The 20,404-nt window shown below is 35.8% G+C and overlaps 1 protein-coding gene and 1 long non-coding RNA gene across 2 annotated transcripts in view; one reads left to right on the top strand and one right to left on the bottom strand.

Annotated features, from left to right (window-relative positions):
* LOC149621196 (uncharacterized) overlaps positions 1 to 20,404 on the bottom strand; it is a 204,544-nt gene that overhangs the window by 169,551 nt on the left and 14,589 nt on the right. The gene's annotated exons all lie outside the window — the stretch shown is intronic.
* LOC149621197 (uncharacterized) lies at positions 44 to 11,707 on the top strand. Its single transcript, XM_089855705.1, has 6 exons — positions 44 to 195; positions 7,601 to 7,682; positions 7,754 to 7,858; positions 8,175 to 8,306; positions 8,392 to 9,265; positions 10,231 to 11,707. The coding sequence occupies exons 1-6, from the start codon at positions 44 to 46 to the stop codon at positions 11,169 to 11,171; spliced, it is 2,286 nt and encodes a 761-aa protein (XP_089711831.1). The 3' UTR covers positions 11,172 to 11,707.

Raw genomic sequence — 20,404 nt, 5'->3', positions numbered from 1 at the left:
GAAAAGTGTTCCCAACTTCATCAGCCCTGACTGGTAAGTAAGAATGTATATTAGTGACGGTGACACTAAGTCTTTGTTTATGGCCATATTTTTATTATTTTTAAGATGTTACGTATATTACCTTAACAGGGAAACTGTAGAAAGAGTGATGGAATTAGTTAAAGAATGTCGAGTTATGGTCGAACGTTTAAGCTGGTAAGTGATGAATATAATGCAACTTGGGTGTCAACAAGGCATGTAACGGATCCAAACCGTAACCCATAGAATAAATTCCCTAAAGTGGATATGTTTTAATTCCCTGAATACTGCTACCTTTCCAAATTATTGCTGATTAGCTTGTTTATTGCCGCAATTTCTACAATATTGGGCAAATTGAAAGAGGCGCACATTTAGCCACTCGTGTAACTTTGTTAGGGCTGTGCGAGCCTTGAAATTTTGGTTTCGAGTCGAGTCTCGAGTATTGAAATTTTCCCTTATCGAGTATCGAGCCGAGTCTCGAGTACTCGAATCGAGTATCGAGTAGTTGAAAAATTTGTTTCGAGTATTTATCGAGTAATTAGGAATTGATTTTCTAGTATTTTCACACTTTCTGTTAATTTATTGCCCTCATAATAGACATTTAGTGTAATATTGATCATTGACAACTACTTGAAACAATTCCCAGACGATATTAGTCCCTTTAAATTTAACGAACTTAATTCCTCATTAACATCTTCCTTGGAATCTCATTCCTCAACGAAGTCACTTCTAGCCTTTGTTATACTTCGCGCAAGTCCCAAACGAAAATTACTAAGCTGAATTTCAAAAATAAAATAGAATAGAAAAATAAATTAATAAAATAAAACAATAATAATAATAATAGTCAACGACCTTTTAACTGTATTTTATTACTTTTACTTCCACTATTGAACCAGCTGGGAGCTACTACCTTACTACATTACACTTGTATTATGATCTAACCTACCCAATGAGCAATAACTTGCGTCTGTTAACCAATAAACGTGACTTTCTAGTAGATTTTTATAGCTCCTACATCCCATTTTCAGAGTTAAAGGATATTCAATATGTATCTATCCATAGTATTTTCTCCATCATCGGTATTTTTTTTTGTCCTGTGTCCCGCGCGACTTTTCCTTCTAGCCTCCTGGTAGCAGATCTCTTTTGTTTTTATGTTTATTATATGTAATATTGGATGAAAAAAATTATGGCGCAAAAATGTTTCGGCGCAAATGATTATTTAAAAAGTTACAAGCGTTTAATTCTTTGGCGTGTGCAAAGGCTTCAGTAGCGCCGCCAGGATTATTTCTCGCGTAGGCACAGCATGATCTAGAGGCCCCTTCCTTTTGTTTTGAAAATTTATCATGCATAATTTTGGAATATGTTTCAGGATTTTGACGAATATCTCCAGATTTAAGAATTAGATTTCAGTATTTCCTTTTTTGTGAGATTATTAAGAGTACGGAGTTTTTGGCAACCGTGTCCCAGCGACCCTTCTTATAAATTTTGTCAAAGAATGAAATTCTTTTCGAAGCTTTTCCGAATTCATGGACCACTAAGATAGGGTAGTCTCTTATTTAGTTAGATTGATCTCGGTTAATTAAAAGTATGGCCAGGTCTGATAACCTTTCCTCCCCCATTGTAGTACGTAATCGTGTTCCAATTCTATTCAGGGAACTGAAACTTCTTTCTTAAACTGTATTGGCTACGGGAATACACAAAACAACAATATAACATTTCACTAGATCCGGAAAGCCATCTATCATTGGCAATAAATACTCGTAACTGGAAGCTCTCACATGAGCGATTCCCGTATGAGTGGATTTCATAATAGTGGTCCTCATAACAGCAGTTCAATAAATAGCGGTTTCCCGAAATGGCAGTTTATCCGTTACAACAACAGCGGTTCTCTTAATAGTCCGTGAGACAGGCGCCAAAAAATTACTTTTGAGTATCAACTCGGGGGACCAGAAATATTTATGTTTTCTAGATAGGGGGTCACGTAGGGATGGTGGAAACGCGTGATAGCAATCTCGGTCGCCCAGTTATACAAGATGGCGGCCGATCCAAGATGGCGTCGCGCGTCTTTCTTTAAACGGCTATTACGTCTGACCTATTGATCCGATTACAATGACACTACTTTTTTTCGATAGATTATGTATATGGCTAAATATTTTGTCTTCTGAGTTATTTTTGTAAAACCAGCGGTTTGCCTTCAAATTTTAAAAAAAACATTTTACATCATTATTTTAATCGATTTCTGCAACGCGACGTGCTTAATATTCACTATTAATTTTTGTCTGGAGTACGGTGCAATACAATGGTCTTCTAGCTTTCACATGATCTAAATTTTGAACGATTATGAAATATACATTACAATTTATAAGCTCTTTTTTGAAGTTAAAAGGGAAGTGCCGTCACTCGCGTTATTGCAGCTTTTTCAAGTTTGTCTTAGTTCAATGTTTTACTTTGAATTTAGCTTTGGTTTAGAGTATCTTATATATACGATAAAGTTTTATCCAATAGCTTGAGGGCTAAAGTTCTCAATACGCAGGGGTTATCATGGTTCCGAGTAGAGATGTGAGTCGGTAATTTACCGTCCGTAAATTACCGATAATTTACCAAATACCGCGTAAATTACCGATTTATATCTTACTGTAATTTTAAAATGGTAATTTACCGGTAAATTACCACGGTAATAAGGCAGTGAAAGTATAAAATACCATAAATTACGGTAATTTTTGTTATTCCAAAATTTTAATCGGTAATTTACCGGTAATTTTTCGGTAATTTACCCGGTAAATTACCATTTTTAAAAATTACACATCTCAAGTTCCGAGTAATAAAAGTATTAAAATTGACCCTCTCATCGTCTATTTACGGGTTGGTGTTAAATTCTATAGGGAGGTTTCGATACTTAAAGGGAGTATAAAGACCAAAATTTAGGGTAGATCACCAGATTACCACATTTTAACAACAGGTTTATTAAATAGGGTAAATTGGCGCTAGTTACGTTTTTGGCCCCAAAATTTGAATTGCCTTATATACTCCCTTTAACAATATCACATCACTCACTTGGAGTCAAACCAAGAAGAAGGCGACACAAGATTAATTTCTCTTGCAGAACACGCATAGAAGAACTACCCGACCATTGAAGCGTTAACTTGCCTAATTTACTGCTCAAAAACCAAGTTCGTTCATGTTAACGCTTTACGATATCAAATGTTCCGCGCCAAAAATGGAAACATTGAATCAGGACAAATACCTCCTTGCAAAGACACCCTTCACCAGCACACGTTACGCGCTAATTATCAAGTTGCAATTTGGCAGTGAAGTTTAATTGGCTCTCCCGATATACCAGACCCGGCTGCAGGCCATGGATGGAAACTTAACGACAAGGGACAACTAGAAATAAATTGTATGGTTGTCCTCCAAGCTCCGGAAACTGTATTAAATTTAATGGCTTGCAACTGCACTAGAAATTGTTGTCCCCTAGACTGCGCTTGCATTTTAAACAAGCTGAAATGCACAGCCGCATGCAAACTTCAAGAATGCTCTAATATGGAGATAAAAGAACCTTTGTACACTCTACCTAATGAAGACTCTGATGAAAGCGATGACGATTGATTTTTATTTTGCACATATGTATAGAGAATAAAGTGACTTAAAAGTTTTTAATACTTGAACTAATTTATATGCACGTATATGGACCTATTCAGTACGAAATAGAATTCCATTTCAATGCTACAACTGATTACTAATTGAAGTATGTTTGAGACCTCCCATGTTGAATTATAGGTTATTTTGTTAATTTCTGAAGAATTTGTGGAAAAAACAATTTACCTCTATAATAAATTGCTGATAAATTGTTACGTATCTTTAATAACCGTACAAAATTTAGATCATATGAAAGCTAGAAAACCATTTTAACACACCGTACTCCAGAAAAAAATTAATAGTGAAGATCATATGAAAGCTAGAAAACCATTTTAACACACCGTACTCCAGAAAAAAATTAATAGTGAATATTAAGCACGTCGCGTTGCAGAAATCGATTAAAATAATAATGTAAAATTTGATGGCAAACCGCTGGTTTTAAAAAAATAACTCACAAGACAAAATATTTAGCAATATATATAATCTATCGAATAAAATTAGTTTCATTGTAATCGGATCAATAGGTCAAACGTAATAGCCGTTTAAAGAAAGGCGCGCGACGCCATCTTGGATCGGCCGCCATCTTGTATAGCTGGGCGACCGAGATTGCTATCACGCGTTTTCACCATCCCCACGTGACCCCCTAACTAAAAATCATAAACATTTCTGGTCCCCTGATTGATACTCGAATTTCCTCTGTCTCATGGACTATAAACGCAGCGTACCGTTACAGCAGTTCTTTAAAGAGCAGTAAAAGAGATATGCGAAAAACGATAGTTGTTTATTATGGTGTAAGCTTAGCTGGCCCAGCTGGGTTAAATGAACTCAAATAGAACTAGTTTAGATATGGATAATTTGGTTAGGTTAAAGTTGATTATTTCAACTAAACAGTATTAAATCGGGTTGGGTTTTTACGTTTAGTTTCGTTTGGTTAGAGTTAGGTTAGTAATATTTTGGAAATAATGTAACAATGTTACGCCTTTTCCAAAGTATTGTTGTTTATCTTCATTGACTTACTTCCCAAATAATAATATGCATTTTCCAAAAAATTACTGTTTACTGTTTACAATTATCTACTTTCGAAGTAAAATAAGCTTTCTCGAATTATTTTTCTATCCTGGTATGAGAAATGTAAACTCATACAGCCTGAAGAATAGTATAATATTTAAGTGTACTTCAAAAAAATTCAAAAACACGATCGGTTAGTAGGTCACATTACTGATTAAATGATGGCAGAAAAACGTAGTTTTTGAAACCAGCGAATATAACTGTATTGTTAAGAAATGCTCGAAACTCAACACAACCACCGCTATTTCTAAAACAGCAGTTTTGAACAACACCGCTGTTTTTTTTTATTGCGGATGGTATTTCGAGAACCGCTCTACCGGGAACTGCTCATACAAGGTACACCCAAAAAAAGTTACTCTCGTATAATCTTGGGTGTTCTTGATACTAGTTTAGAATTGGAAAATTTTATTCCTCACCGCGACGCATGCCGCCTACCGTTTTTAGGTAGGGAGGGGAATTTCCGACTAGTGTCCTTTCTAGTTTCTATGCAAGAGAGGTGTAACCTGGGGGTCAATGGTCAACACTTTAGCGGGGGATCTTGTTCTTTAGAATATAAAGAAAACGGGTTTTGAAAATGCTCTCTTGTACATAACAAAAGCGTAGTGTAGCGAATATGTCAAACAGGTGTGTGATGTGGTGTTAGATTTTTACAGATAGAAATATAAACTATGAAATTTTATTTGAAGGCCTCTATAGGCACGTTTTTAAAAATTTGGAGGCCCTCCAAGTAGGCCAAAATTTTCCAGCTGCTGGCGGCGCGACTGAAAGGCTTAGGGATCCATGCCATTAGCTAAAAAACAATTATAAGTGGATAAAGGACCATACACGTATAGGAGTCACCAATTAAGATCTCTGCAGACGAAAATAACCAAACCAAACCTAGCATAACAAAACTAAACCTAACCAAACCTAATATATAAATATTTTGGACAAGGTGGCAGCTAATTAATAGGAGAATATTTTGGAAAATGTGTCAGCTAATTAATAGGAGAATAATTTGGAAAAGGTGGCAGCCAATTAATAGGAGAATATTTTGGAAAAGGTGCCAGCTAATTAATAGGAGAATATTTTGGAAAAGGTGCCAGCTATTTAATAGGAGAATATTTTGGAAAAGATGCCAGCTAATTAATAGGAGAATATTTTGGAAAAGGTGCAGGCTAATTAATAGGAGAATACTTAGGAAAAGGTGCCAGCTAATTAATAGGAGAATATTTAGGAAAAGGTGCCAGCTAATTAATAGGAGAATATTTAGGAAAAGGTGCCAGCTAATTAATAGGAGAATATTTTGGAAAAGGTGCCAGCTAATTAATTGGTTATTTTCGTCTGCAGAGATCTTAATTTGTGACTCCCATACGTGTATGGTCCTTTTTCTACTTATAATTGCTTTTGTAGCCAACGACATGGACCTCTAAGCCTTTGCGTAAGCCAAAGACTTAAACGCTTGTAACTTTTTAAATAATAATTTGCGCCGAAAAATTTTTGCACCATAATTTTTTTCATCCAATTTTACATATAATAAACATAGAAAGAAAAGTGAACGACTACCAGGAGCTATTCTGAAATGTGTCCAAAAAGACTACTATTTTTACTACTACCAGATACTACCTTACTAAAAAAGTATCGAAGACTGCCTCGTAAGTCGTAACTAAGAATGAAGCGCTTTGCTGTATTCATACAAGACACGTAAAAATATTTACGTATAGAGCTATTTCAGTTCGCGGGGAAAGGAGAGCTTTTGAGGCGTGGTTTCGCCAGTCCCCGCCTAGGAGCCGTATTGTGCGGGAAATTTAGCATAGAGTTCTTCAGGGAGGGTAAAAACCGGCTCCGTTTATTGGCAGGCCCAACTGTGACGTTTGCCCCCTTCAACTGACATAGCTCTATTAGTTTGGGGTGGGGAGGGCGTGTTGGTTTCGTATGTGCTAATGTAGTACAGTATTCATGTTTTGAAACTCACTAAGGTAATATTCGAGATGGCCCAACGGTTGGGGTACATTGTCTTACCAACCACATCTAACTGAAAAGGTCCCTTGTTCTATCCAGCCTAAATAGACAAACCACAAACATACACACTTACAGATCATAATCGTAAAGCCAGTATGTCTTTTACAAAGTAAATATTTTCCCCCCAACCCAAAAAACCGGTCTATAAAGAAAATATTTCCCTAAGTAGGCGTTCCAAGACTTCGGCTTCGCAGTCGTCAATCAAATTAACCCTAAACTTGAGGGTTACCGCAATCTAACCGGGTGAATTCTGACGATACCAATGTTGTTTCTTTCCCAATACTTCCAAGGGCTGGAAGACGATCTTTTCTTAACAAAAGTCCAAAACAACTTGTTTCCGTCCGAAGTCGGAAAATTACTGTTAACTCATAACATAGAGCCAAGAAGGAACTAAAGTACTTTTATTTTTTTTTTGCAATTCTTTCACATTACGAGCTTCAACGTGGTAGCGGATATTGTCTTAATCGGTTTCTAGCCACACTTGTTCATGGCGTACCCCGGCCACAAACATACATACACACAAATCATCAGCACAAGGCTAGGTCTGGAAATATAACCACACCTAGCAAAAATGGGGTTGAGGAATAGAGCTATCTCAATTGTGACGTCAGTACCTAGGTAAAACGTCACACGATTGACTTTGGCAGTGCCAGTGGGCGGCCATGTTTGGTAATTCTTAGATTTTATGGGCAAATAGCGTGGGTGACGTCACACTAAGGTTTCTGAAATAGCTCTTGAACAAAATTGCAGCGATAATTATCACAATCTTTTGAACTAGTTAAGCTTTGCCATTTGCTTCTTAGCCATGATAGCGAAAGCTACCATGTATTTGTTCGTTTTTGATTTACCTTCATTTTGAAAAATTATTTTATTTTAGGGATAATTTAGAATCCTACAAACTCTCTTTACAAAATTCCGAAATGAGTTTAGTAAATCTTCAAAGGTTGGCAATTAAAAAGGTATTTGTGAAATTATTGCAATATTCCTTTTGTTTTAGACAATCTGAAAATAACGAAAACTTGGTTTTTAGGAAATGGACTACGAGGAAGAATGTAACTATGATCACTTAAGCAAAGATGATCTAATCAATGAAGTTAAAGCTAGAGATGATCGAGTTACGAAACTGGAAGCCGAGGTATTTTTCAAAGCATGGGGGAGCTTTTTTGTAGTGTGAAATTAAGCACAAAAATATGAGACCCTTTTGGGATCATAGCCAATTTTATATGCACAGGATAAGTTGTCGAATCTTTTGTCTCTTAAATAAAGGCTCTAGTCCAAGGGGATTGGTAGAATGTCCGTCGTTATCAAAGATTACCTTTGTTACTGATCCCCTTCTTGTGTGTCATTGGTTTCCCCTTTTTCTTGCTTGTCCCTCCTTGCCCCTTTAAAATACTTTCAGCCAAAGAAAGTCCGTAGATTGTTAATTTGTAATGGAATCTCATTTTATTTAGTGTAATGTCTTAATTTCAAACTTGGAAAAAGAGAGAGTGAAAACAACATTAACGATAAATAAGAAAATAGACGAAATTGAAAGACTCAATAGGGTCATTAAAGACTTGGAAAGGAGAATCAAAGATCTGATGGTATGCAACATCCTTCACTTTCATAGTCAATAGGAAAGAGAATTGCTTTAAGAATGAAAGTTATTGTTAATTGTTTAAAAAATAGGAGAAAAGTGGAATACATCAATTAGATAATAATGAATACGTGAAAACTAAACCCGTTGAAAATGATTTGGAAATTAATGTCCAGGAGTTATCCCTTCCTATTGTTATGCACAGTGTCCACAGCATTCTGGATAAAGAAGATATTATTCAAGAATCACTTGTTTTTGAACCTCAATATGTTCCGGAGGTTTACAATACAAACACAGAAATTGCAATTGCCTCAATAAATCCTGAAAATATGGGGTTTATAAAGCGAAATACGAATCCGTGTGTCCCTAAACCGAATTACGATTACAGTTTGCCTCAAAATGCGCCTTCAGCTAAAATTAAGGTCGAAAATCAATTCGAAATGTCTCCTGATACGAACACGGAGAGCGATTCGCCACGAGAACCTCTTGAGAACAATATTAACGTTAATGACTCTCTTCTTAAATCGCAAAGTGTGTCGACAGAGGGAGAAACTGAGGTTAATACAACTACATCGCAGAAATTTCGTGTTCGTGAATTGAATGTTGAAGTCGAAAAACATTTGGATGCAAATGTGGAAGGCGATTCACTAGAAACAGCCCTAGAAAGTGATGTTGATGATAACCAATCCAAAAAGGCCTTGACAGGTGCCGAGGAAACTGATAGACAAAATGAAAGTATGGAGCTTTTTGTCGATCTGAGCTCATTGTGTGTGCCAGTGCATGTTCCTGAAGTAGAACGCAACCCAATTGAACTCTCAGAATTGCCCTCCGTCTCTTTGGAAAGCGATTTACCCGAAGTTCCGATTGAAGTTGGAAATAATAGTTCGGTGTCCAACTCGGAGACATTAGGTGTCACTCCAAAGATTCCAGAAGGTAAAACCTCATCGTCTCGTTCGGAAATTACAGGTAAAACATTTTATGCTTTAATAGTCTTCAGTACCTAGTATGAGTAGTCATATTTCCCACTTCACGGTATAAAGCCTAATAGCGTATTCCATTTAACTGCTCGGAGGTCGCTTAACAATTGTAATGTATTTTTATCATATTCCGAAAATCGCGAATGGCGGAAACACGAACTCCCTGCAGGAAAATCAGTGTTTAATTTTTGGACCTTATTACGCTTTAGATTAAGATGAAAACTAATCTTGGGCGAAAAGCCTCTAATTTTTTCTCATTTTCACTTGTTATTGTTGTACATACTTAAAGTGGCTGGCCGGAGCTGTTGGGGTGAAGGGGGGGTCAAACTGTTGGTTAGCATATTGCTTACCCGCCCACCGCGACGGTGGAGCCATTGATTATGGCCAAAGAGCTGGGTGTTTTCCCCCTGAACTAAGGGCGGTCTCCCCCCCAACAGCGCCGGCAAGCCCCTTTAATAACAGTGGCATCACTTTTGTGTAGTTATACTGCTTATATTGTTAAAGCGTACGCAGATGCACATGATCAACGCCATTACTTATCTGAGCAATTGTTACTCGTATAACTTCGCATTATCGTTTTTATGAATTGCGCCTGCACAGTTCTACCATAAGCATATTATACCACCCTCGTATTTTTGTAATTAAACCAGTCCTACATACTTAAACATAAGTTTCATCTTGCAATAAGTTCTGATTAACCTGTCTTAAAACTATTGAATGAAAATTAATTTGAGAGAAAAGAAAAGTTAAAAGTACAACCTTTCGGGTTTCGAGCCAAGGTTGATCTTCATCCCCTTTTTGTTGATATACTCGTTTACTCATCGACTAACGCCTTTGATCAACACACCTTTTTTTCTGTAACGCTGCATTTTCGTACGCACTACCTTTTTTATGAAGTTCGTATTTTTGATGCTAAATTATAAATGATGTTTGTGGTTTTTATATTTTCTATAGAGAAATTGAAGAAGAATCGTAAAACCGGGTTCAAATATTCAACTGAATATAAACGGGGCTTACAACGTCGCATTAGAAAAGGTAATGAAGGAAAACGCTTCAAATGTGAACAATGTGACTATACATGCAAGCATAAGTGCGATTTCATCAAACATCAACGGATTCATAGCGGTGAAAAACCGTTCAAGTGTCATCAGTGTGACTTTGCAAGTACACAGAAGAGTTCTTTGATCACACATCAACGCATTCACACTGGTGAAAAACCCTTCAAGTGTGATCAGTGTGACTTTGCAAGTACGCGGAATTGCGCTTTGACAGTACATCTACGCATTCACAGTGGAGAAAAACCCTTCAAATGTGATTGGTGCGAATATAGATTCAGTCGGAAGAATGATTTGAAGTCACATCTACTACGCATTCACAGTGCTGAAAAACCCTTCAAATGTGATCAGTGTGACTACACCAGCACAATGAAGAGTGATTTGATCAGACATCAACGCATTCACAGTGATGAAAAATCCTTCAAATGCGATCAGTGCGAATATTACAGCACGGACAGGGCTTCTTTGACCAAACATCTACGCGTTCATAGCGGTGAAAAACTTTTCAAATGTGATCGGTGTGAATATGCAAGTACGTGGAAGGCTCATTTGATCACACATGAACGCATTCACACTGGTGAAAAACCCTTCAAATGTGATCAGTGCGAATATGCTTGTATTCGCGGGGATAATTTGATCACACACAAACGCATTCACAATGGTGAAAAACCCTTCAAGTGTGATCGGTGTGACTATGGATGCACTCAGATGAATAATTTGAACAGACATAAACTCATTCATAGCGGTGAAAAACCCTTAAAATGTGATCGGTGTGACTATGAATGTACCCAGAAGACTCATTTGATAGAACATAAACGTAGAAAACACATGTGTGAATAGATGGATTTACATTGTTGAACCAGTTGGACAAAAACCATATATATTTCCTCGTCTTCTGTAATGAATAGGCCGAAACTGTGTATGTAACAATCTATTAAATTTCTCCATTCTTAACTGTATTGCACCTGCACAATTCTACATAAATAATAACTTATTGCGAACTTTATGTGAAGAGTGGTCCTTTCTCCCGCTAAAGTTGTTTGCTTCGTTCCGGCCATTTACAAATGTGGAATAAACCCTTGTTCGTGACCAATGTGCCTTAGGAAGAACGCTCGCGACTTGGAAAAAGTATGGGCAATTTGAATGGATTTGAAGACTACACAGCCAAAAAAAAATTCGTTTATATCAGGGGTGAATCCACCCCTGTTTATATCCAATATGGAACATATTTAAATGTGTTGGACAAAACGTTCACACTTTGTGTTATTCTTAAGATTCTACATAACGTACATTTGAACTGTAGCACTTACGACGGCTCATCCTCTTGAATAATCAAAATAATAAAATCCCTCTTTCCCAAGGCTCTTTACCATTCATGTCTTTACTCATTTCTTATTATCGCTGGTACTTATTTCGACCAAAAATATGGCTGAAATTTACTCTTTGTTCATTTTGTCACGTATATTTTATCATACGTTCATTAGGATGAGTTTGCATTCTGTGTATTGTCTTAGTATTATATTTAAATTTGCACAATAATTATCCACTAGAATTAGCAAAGATTGAGGCCCGGCCGGGCCCCGGGAAAAGGACCGAATTGCCCCCCCCCCCTCTCTCGACGGCCCTGAGAATTGAGCTGCAGTGTCGTGATCTTAAGGTTTGAACACTGCTATAAACGATTCTCTCACATCACGGCCATATATGGAAAGAATATCGACGCTTTACATAAAGAACCTTAATTAAGAACTTTAATGTTGTAAATGCGTGCTTGGCTTACTTATCTTGATACACGAAAAAAGGGTTTCCCACATTTATGGATTTTTGTGAAAATATATTCCACCAAGTAAATTTTCCTCCATCATTTCCATGTTACTTTCATATTTTATTTTTACTGTCTTTTTAACCACATCGTGAGTTGGTATTAATTTGACCTGCTCTGTTGCCGGCAGCATTGTAGGAGGCATTGTCAGAGCCGTGTCAAAGTGCCGTCTTTGGTAATATAGAATTATAAATATAAAATTGGGCAAATGCGCTGTAAAAGGTAGCAACTAGTTTCTTTGGCTCGTAAAAACCCAGAGCTCAGGTTTTGTGAAATATGAGTTCTAATGTGGGTTGTCTTTTTTTTCTACAGTTTTTTCTTAAATTTCTTGGAAGACGCGAATAACATTTAAGGAGAGAAGTTAGACGTTTTTTGCCCATCGATTATAACTTAGCGGCTTTTAAACATTCCAATTTTTACGTCGCTCGTTACTTTTGTGACAAAACATTTAACTGTTTAATATTTTTTTTTGGTATTGTTTGTTGCGTGAACACCGATTTTCATTTGCCTTCTCTCTTTGCCTTAATTTCTCATATCGGTTAAATGTATTTTTTCATATCGGTTAAATGTATTTTTTCATATCGATTAAACTTAATTTATCATATCGATTAAACTTAATTTATCATATCGATTAAACTTAATTTATCATATCGGTTAAACTTAATTTATCATATCGATTAAACTTAATTTATCATATCGGTTAAACTTAATTTATCATATCGATTAAACTTAATTTATCATATCGATTAAACTTAATTTATCATATCGATTAAACTTAATTTTTCATACGATTACACTTATTTGGTCATATCGATTAAACTTAATTAGTCATATCGATTAAACTTAATTAGTCATATCGATTAAACTTAATTAGTCATATCGATTAAACTTAATTAGTCATATCGATTAAACTTAATTAGTCATATCGATTAAACTTAATTAGTCATATCGATTAAACTTAATTAGTCATATCGATTAAACTTAATTAGTCATATCGATTAAACTTAATTAGTCATATCGATTAAACTTAATTAGTCATATCGATTAAACTTAATTAGTCATATCGATTAAACTTAATTAGTCATATCGATTAAACTTAATTAGTCATATCGATTAAACTTAATTACTCATTACGATTAAACTTAATTACTCATTACGATTAAACTTAATTACTCATTACGATTAAACTTAATTACTCATTACGATTAAACTTAATTACTCATTACGATTAAACTTAATTACTCATTACGATTAAACTTAATTACTCATTACGATTAAACTTAATTACTCATTACGATTAAACTTAATTACTCATTACGATTAAACTTAATCACTCATTACGATTAAACTTAATTACTCAATACGATTAAACTTAATTACTCATTACGATTAAACTTAATTACTCATTACGATTAAACTTAATTACTCATTACGATTAAACTTAATTACTCATATCGATTAAACTTAATTACTCATATCGATTAAACTTAATTTCTCATATCAATTAAACTAAATTTCAAATTGCAATATCTGTATGAATTTCTAATTTCTCGCTCTTTTTGATTCTGCAGAGAATTAAGGATTTTGCATAAATGCATTTTTATTTTAATACTGCGAAGCATATCGATAAAGCGGCCGGCCCTTAATGACAATTTGCATTTGTAAGTAGACTTTTCTTCTATAAATATAAATTTCGTAAACAATTATTTGAATTTTTATGACCCTTTTCTATTATCTATCGCCGTGGTTCTAATATTTATGGAACATTATACTAATTTAGATGAGAAAATTAATATTATATTAACTAAAAGTCATTTAGTTAATGACTTTTTCCGAGGGGTCGGACGTTTGTCAAAATCCCGTAGAGTTCGTTTGAAATCTGTTTGAAATTTCTCTCGAAAATCTCGAAATCCCGAAATTTCACGTCATTTCACGTCAAAATCTAAAAATTCCAAAATCTCACGTTAAAATCTAAAAATCCCAAAATCCCTATTTTAAAATCTGAAAATCCCGAAATCTTCACCTAAAATCCCGAAATCTCACATTAAAATCTAGAAATCTCACCCTAAAATATCAAAATCTGAAAATCTCCACGCTTACAATACACGTTTTGCATCTATTTAAGAGAGGAAGACACTGCATCTCGCTTTTTGGCTCCTACGCTATGTAAGAGTTCTGTATTACAAATTAGTTTTTCTCGATTTTTCTCCAGTATTCATTACGGTAAATTAAAACAAATAGGGCCCATAAAAAAGTAATATTTCTCCATGAATATCGTTTCCAAGAGTAGAATCAACATTATTTAGGACCATTTACGTTTTTCCATTGTTTTATTAGAGACATGTTTCACATCTCTTTCGTTTAATGTGGTACCGCTACATTATTTTAGCCTTAACCCCCTTCCTTAAAAAGTTGTGTGGTCTAATTTGGTTTTTAGTAAAAATACAGCTCCGTTCTTTGTTCAACAAGAAGTAGCGTTATAAGCAAAATTTTGGACCACAAGTGAAAAATGCAGAGTGTACATTAGTGACACGTACCAAACGCATTAGAGAACGTCAGTGTCGACTTCGATTGTTTGTGGGAGGTATGGGAAACTAGGGAAATTATTTACTCATAGTCGTGAACAACGGGATAAAACTGAGATTCTTGCATTTTTAAAGGGAAATTTGAAATTTGGGGAATAAATTAGTTGTGATATGTTTCAATTAGTATTCATTGAGTACCTTATGTCTTGTCAAATTTTTCCCTGAAATATCGGTTTACATGAAGCCGATATTGGCCGATACCGATATGAAAAAAATAGGCCGATATATCGGCCGATATACCGATAACCGATATATCGGTGCATCCCTAAAAACAAATTTAAAGTCTAAAACCTAAACCTACATTTCAAAGTCTCGAAATATTCTTTGAACACCGGAAGTTAATAGTAAATCTTGATATCCCCTGCAAATTCCTAAAATTTCATCAAATATCTGAAAATCTCCTCGAAATCTAAAAATATCCTTCAAAATCTAAAAATCTCCTTCAAAATCTGAAAATCCTGAACAAAATCCCGAAATCTTCTTCGAAATCTGAAAATCTCCCTTAAAATCCCGAAATCTTAAAATCTTGGACTAGATATCCAGATTTCTAAAATCTTAGTCAGAATCTCAAAATCTGGGGCAAAATCTTGAAATCTCAAAATCCCGTACACTAAAATGCCGAACGTCCCAGCCCTCGACTTTTTCACTCTAGTATATAAACGACAAAACGATATATATTTTTAGGTCAACCTCAGGTTATATTTATACCTTTTCTCGAACGCTTCTGATTTCGGCTGCTATTCTAACACGGATTAACAGGTTAAAATTTCGAAATCTACGAACGTGTTTCGGTCGAGTCAAAAGTGTTTACATAAGTCTATTATGTAAGGTCCCCATAAGTATGAGTCCCCAATTAGGTCCTATACTACCGGCATTGTACTCGTATTAACATTTTGAAAATTTGGCGGGTACGATAAAAGCGCCATCTATAATTCCTAGGCTGTTTGCTTATACCGGAAGTTAGGATAGGACTTTCAACTTTTTCCCCAATTGGGGAATGGTGGCGGGTACCGTTTACATTGCTGTTTATTTAGTAAAATCATGTCACATACTTTAAATATAACGGCGGAGACAAATAAAAGCGGTCATTATCATCTTTACGTGGAGGATTAACTTAAGTTACAAGATGAAAACAAGCTACACTTTCAGTTAAAGGGGCTGGCCGAAGATGCTGGGGTGAAGGGGGGGTCAAACTGTTGGTTAGCATATTGCTTACCCGCCCACCGCGACGGTGGCGCCATTTCTTATGGCCAAAGAGCTGGGTGTTTTCCCCCTGAACTAAGGGCGGACTTCACCCCAACAGCGCCGGTTAGCCCCTTTAACTGACTGAAGTAATGGATCTGGCAGATTTTCTTGATAAGACTTTAAATGGCAAGACAATGTTCAGATTGAACATCTTTAACGGTGTTAAGGGGATAATCTAATAGATAATCTAGATACTTTTCGTGCAAATTGTTTTCTACTAACCTTGAATACATTCTACCTCTTTATGTGTTAATTAAATGCGCTTCTTCATTTAATACTACTTTAGTTTAGGCTAATACCTCCCAGCTCCATTCCTGGCCGCCGCCATTTTTAAACCTGCCTACGATTCAATCTTTCAGTGGCGTCGCCAGGGTCTCGAATTTGGGAGGGCTTAAGCCCTCCCTAAAGTACTGTATTTCGAATTTTTAAAAACCCATCACTTTCATCACGACACCCTCTTGTCTATTAATCAAAACTGTCTTTGTACACAAAGATGCGAAAAAGTAAGAGATAAGTGTAGAAAATTAATTGTTTGAAGTAACAGATATTAAAATTTTCATTTTTGAAGACGTGATTATAAAACATCAATTATTTGAAAAAATTTCTTATCTTAGTTTTTTTCACCAAAATTCCTAAAGTAAAATATTTTATCCTTAAACATATGCATCATTTTAAAAATAGAAAACGTATGCATTTTATTTTCTTTTTAAAATTTAGAGTTAGTTTGAGTATTCGGGCCTATAAGGAGAATAAAATGGGCAGAAAATTGTTGATAGCAGACAAAATAAAACAAGCATGAAAACTTAACAAAACGTGTTCGTTTATTTTAAAGTTTTCGAGGTTTCAAAAATTGACGTGTTGTATATCTCTCAAAGCTACAGATCCTTTTGACTCTAATAACTACATCACAGTCAAAGGGCGAATGTAATTTTCGGTTCGCAATATTTTCAATTTTGAAACATAAAAATAAATACTTCTAGCTCTATTTTTCAGGTATCCGAGTATTTGAACTTCCTCGAAGCAAATGTTTCTCGAAAATAAACAGTAGTATCAAGGTAGTTTCTCTGAAATTTTTGTGAAAAAATCTAAGATAAGAAATTTTTTCAAATAATTGATGTTTTATAATCACGTCTTCAAAAATGAAAATTTTAATATCTGTTACTTCAAACAATTAATTTTCTACACTTATCTCTTACTTTTTCGCGTCTTTGTGTACAAAGACAGTTTTGATTAATATCTGTCACTTCAGTCTTAATATGAATTAAAACTGTTTAGAAACTAGTATTTTAAAACGTATACTGAAAAGCAGGCGCTCCATTTAAGTCTTGTGGTGTTGCGCGTATATTAGTTACCACGTTTGAACTAACAAGGCCCTAACCATCTATTATAGAAGTGTTAATCTTGATTGCTTCAACGCCCAGTCCAACTCAAATTGCCTTCCCGTCGTTTTCACGTGCAAAGCACAGTGGATGCAATAATACAAATAGATTCCGAAGACTTAGGCTAAAAAATTATTACGTAGACCTGTGTACAAAAACAATCTATACACCTGTGCACAAACATATTCTATAGACCTGCGCTGGGTGACCACATTTCCTAAATTTTATAATTTTCCTATTTTCGGATGTCTTCCTATTAGTTCCTATAATTTCGATAATTTTCCTATATTTTCCTATTTTTTGAAATTGTAGATATTTTGTGCGCTCTCACTTTTGCTTTTGTTATATATCACCAAAGCTATGGAAGCCTCTAAAAATATTTGTCAGGGAAGTCTGTGATGTTTTAAAGTTATAGCATATGTTTCTAAGATTACGTTCCATAAGTATGACACTTCCTATATTTCGAAATGCTAGAGACTTAATGAGAGCTAGTTCGAGAACTACGCGAGAATTGACTACACGCGATTTTCTACTCCATCTTCCTATTCAGTCTGTACTAAGCCTTTGACAGGGCCTCATCAGGCGTCGCTTTACGAGAATCTATGACGTTTCATTTACGTCACTTCGAGACAAGCTCTCAGTTTCCAGTGACAAATTTATGTAACATATCTTACGAACTTATGGTTATAATTAAACCAAAGCTCCTTTGTAAATCTTGTCTTATTACTTTCAAAGCATTTGCAACCTATATTTTGCTATTTTTTCAAGAGTAGTTCCCTTGTCTTTTCTTGTTTTTTTAATTATACATCTATATCTATATAAATCAAAGTCCTGACTGACTGACAGACTGACTGATAATCATCGCCGAGCCCAAACCGCTGGCCCCAGAAGGCTGAAAATTTGGAGGAACGTTACTCGTAAGTAGTAGGCGCGTACTAAGAAAGATTTTTCCAATCCGCCGCCATCTTCATAAATGGCGCCCAGAAATGTAACAAATCTTCTCTTTGTAAGAAAGTCCGTGAGTTTCAACCGATTTCACAAATATTTAGTACACTGGATTCCTTTAACCTAAAGACGGGCTATATGGTCTTTCGGGATCGATTTGTTGCCATCATTTTAAATGGCGGCCAGATATTAAAAACCTTTCTTTATAGAATGTCTGCGTGTAAAGTAATAAAAAATGTCCCGACGAGCTGATGGGCGACGCCGAGTGCCTTCGCTCCTAGGATGCTACAAAAATATTAGTCGAATCAGTAAAATGTACCCATACTTGATGGAAGTTCTTACTACACTCAAGCGATGCCGCGGGTAACAGCTAGTCTCCTATAATTTCGTGTAAATCAATTGTAAATTTCCTATTTTCCTATAACTATTACAAGGTTATTTGTGGTCACCCTGAGTGCACAAACATATTTCGTAGATAACATAGACTTGTGAAAACACATATCATATAATTGTGTACAAACAGATCCCGTAGACTTGTGCACAAACAGATCCCTTAGAATTGTGCACAAACAGATCCCTTAGAATTGTGCACAAACAGATCCCTTAGAATTGAGCACAAACTGAAGTCATAGACTTGCGCACAAAATGTCATAGACTTACGCACAAACAGATGTCATAAACTTGTGTAAAAAGAGATGTTATATACCTGTACACAAAAAGATTCCATGGACCTCTGCACAAAAACATTCCATACCCCTATGCTCAAAAATATGCTCAAGAATATCTCGTACACCAGTGCACAAAAATACTGCATATCCATTTGCACAAAAATATCCCGTATCCATTTGCAGAAAAATGTTCTTTAGACCTGTGCACAAACAGATGCAGTGGCCTTTTCAAAGACAGATTCCTTAGACCTCTGTACAAACCGATTCAGTAGGCTTGTGCACAAAAATATTCCGTAGACCTGTGCACAAAAATATTCCGTAGACCTGTGCACAAAAATATTCCGTAGAACTGTGCACAAACAGATACCGTAGACATGTGCACAAACAGATACCGTAGACATTTGCACAAACAGATTCCGGATACTTGGACACAAACGGAAGTCACAGGGTTGTGCACAAACAGATGTCATAGACTTGCACATTAATGCATCATAGACTTGCGCAATAAGAGATGTCAAGGATATGTGCACATCAGATTCCACGGACTAGTGCACAAACAGAAGTCTTAGACTTGTTTACAAACAGAAGTCATAGACCTGTTTCCATAAAGATTTCATACCCATTTGCACAAAAATATTCCATAGACCTGTTCCCAAAGAGATTCCATAAAACTGTGCCCAAAGAGATTCCATAAAACTATGCCCAAAGAGATACCATAAAACTGTGCACAAAAGATTCCCTAGACCTGTGCTCAAAAAACATATGCCGTTGGCCTGTGAACAAACAGATGCCGTAGACCTGTAAAGAAACAGATTCCGTAAACCTGTGCACAAACAGATTCCGTAAACCTGTGCACAAACAGATTCCGTAAACCTGTGCACAAACAGATGCCGTAGGCCTGTGTACAAACAGATTCCGGAGATCTGTGCACAGATTCCGTAGCCATGTGCACAAACAAATTGCGTAGACTTGTACACAAGTGGAAGTCACAGGCTTGTGCACAACAGATGTCATAGACATGTTCAAACCAGATTCCTTAGTTTTGTGCACAAACAGAAGTCATAGACATGTGCACAAAAACATTCTATAGACTTGTGCACATCAAGTTTCCATAGACCTGTGCACAAGAGATTTCATGGAGATGTGCACAAAATATTTCATAGAGATGTGCACAAAATATTTCATGGAACTGTGCACAAAACATTATATATGCTTGTGCACATAAAGATTCCTTAGGCCTGCGCGCTAAAGATTCCATAGACCTGTGTACATAAAGATTTCATACCCATAGCACAAAACTATTCCATAACCATTTGCACAGAAATATTCCCTAGACCTGCGCACAAAATATTTCATAAAACTGTGCTGTGCACAAAAAGATTCCATTGACCTATGCACAAAATATTCTATTGGCTTTTGTATAAACATGTCA

Source organism: Phalangium opilio, unplaced genomic scaffold (genome assembly GCF_054372755.1).
Source record: "Phalangium opilio isolate 3A_F unplaced genomic scaffold, DU_Popi_V2 ptg000209l_1, whole genome shotgun sequence".
NCBI classification, from domain to species: domain Eukaryota; kingdom Metazoa; phylum Arthropoda; class Arachnida; order Opiliones; family Phalangiidae; genus Phalangium; species Phalangium opilio.
Note: the sequence above shows the minus strand (reverse complement) of the source record. Positions and strands in the feature narration are given on the sequence as shown.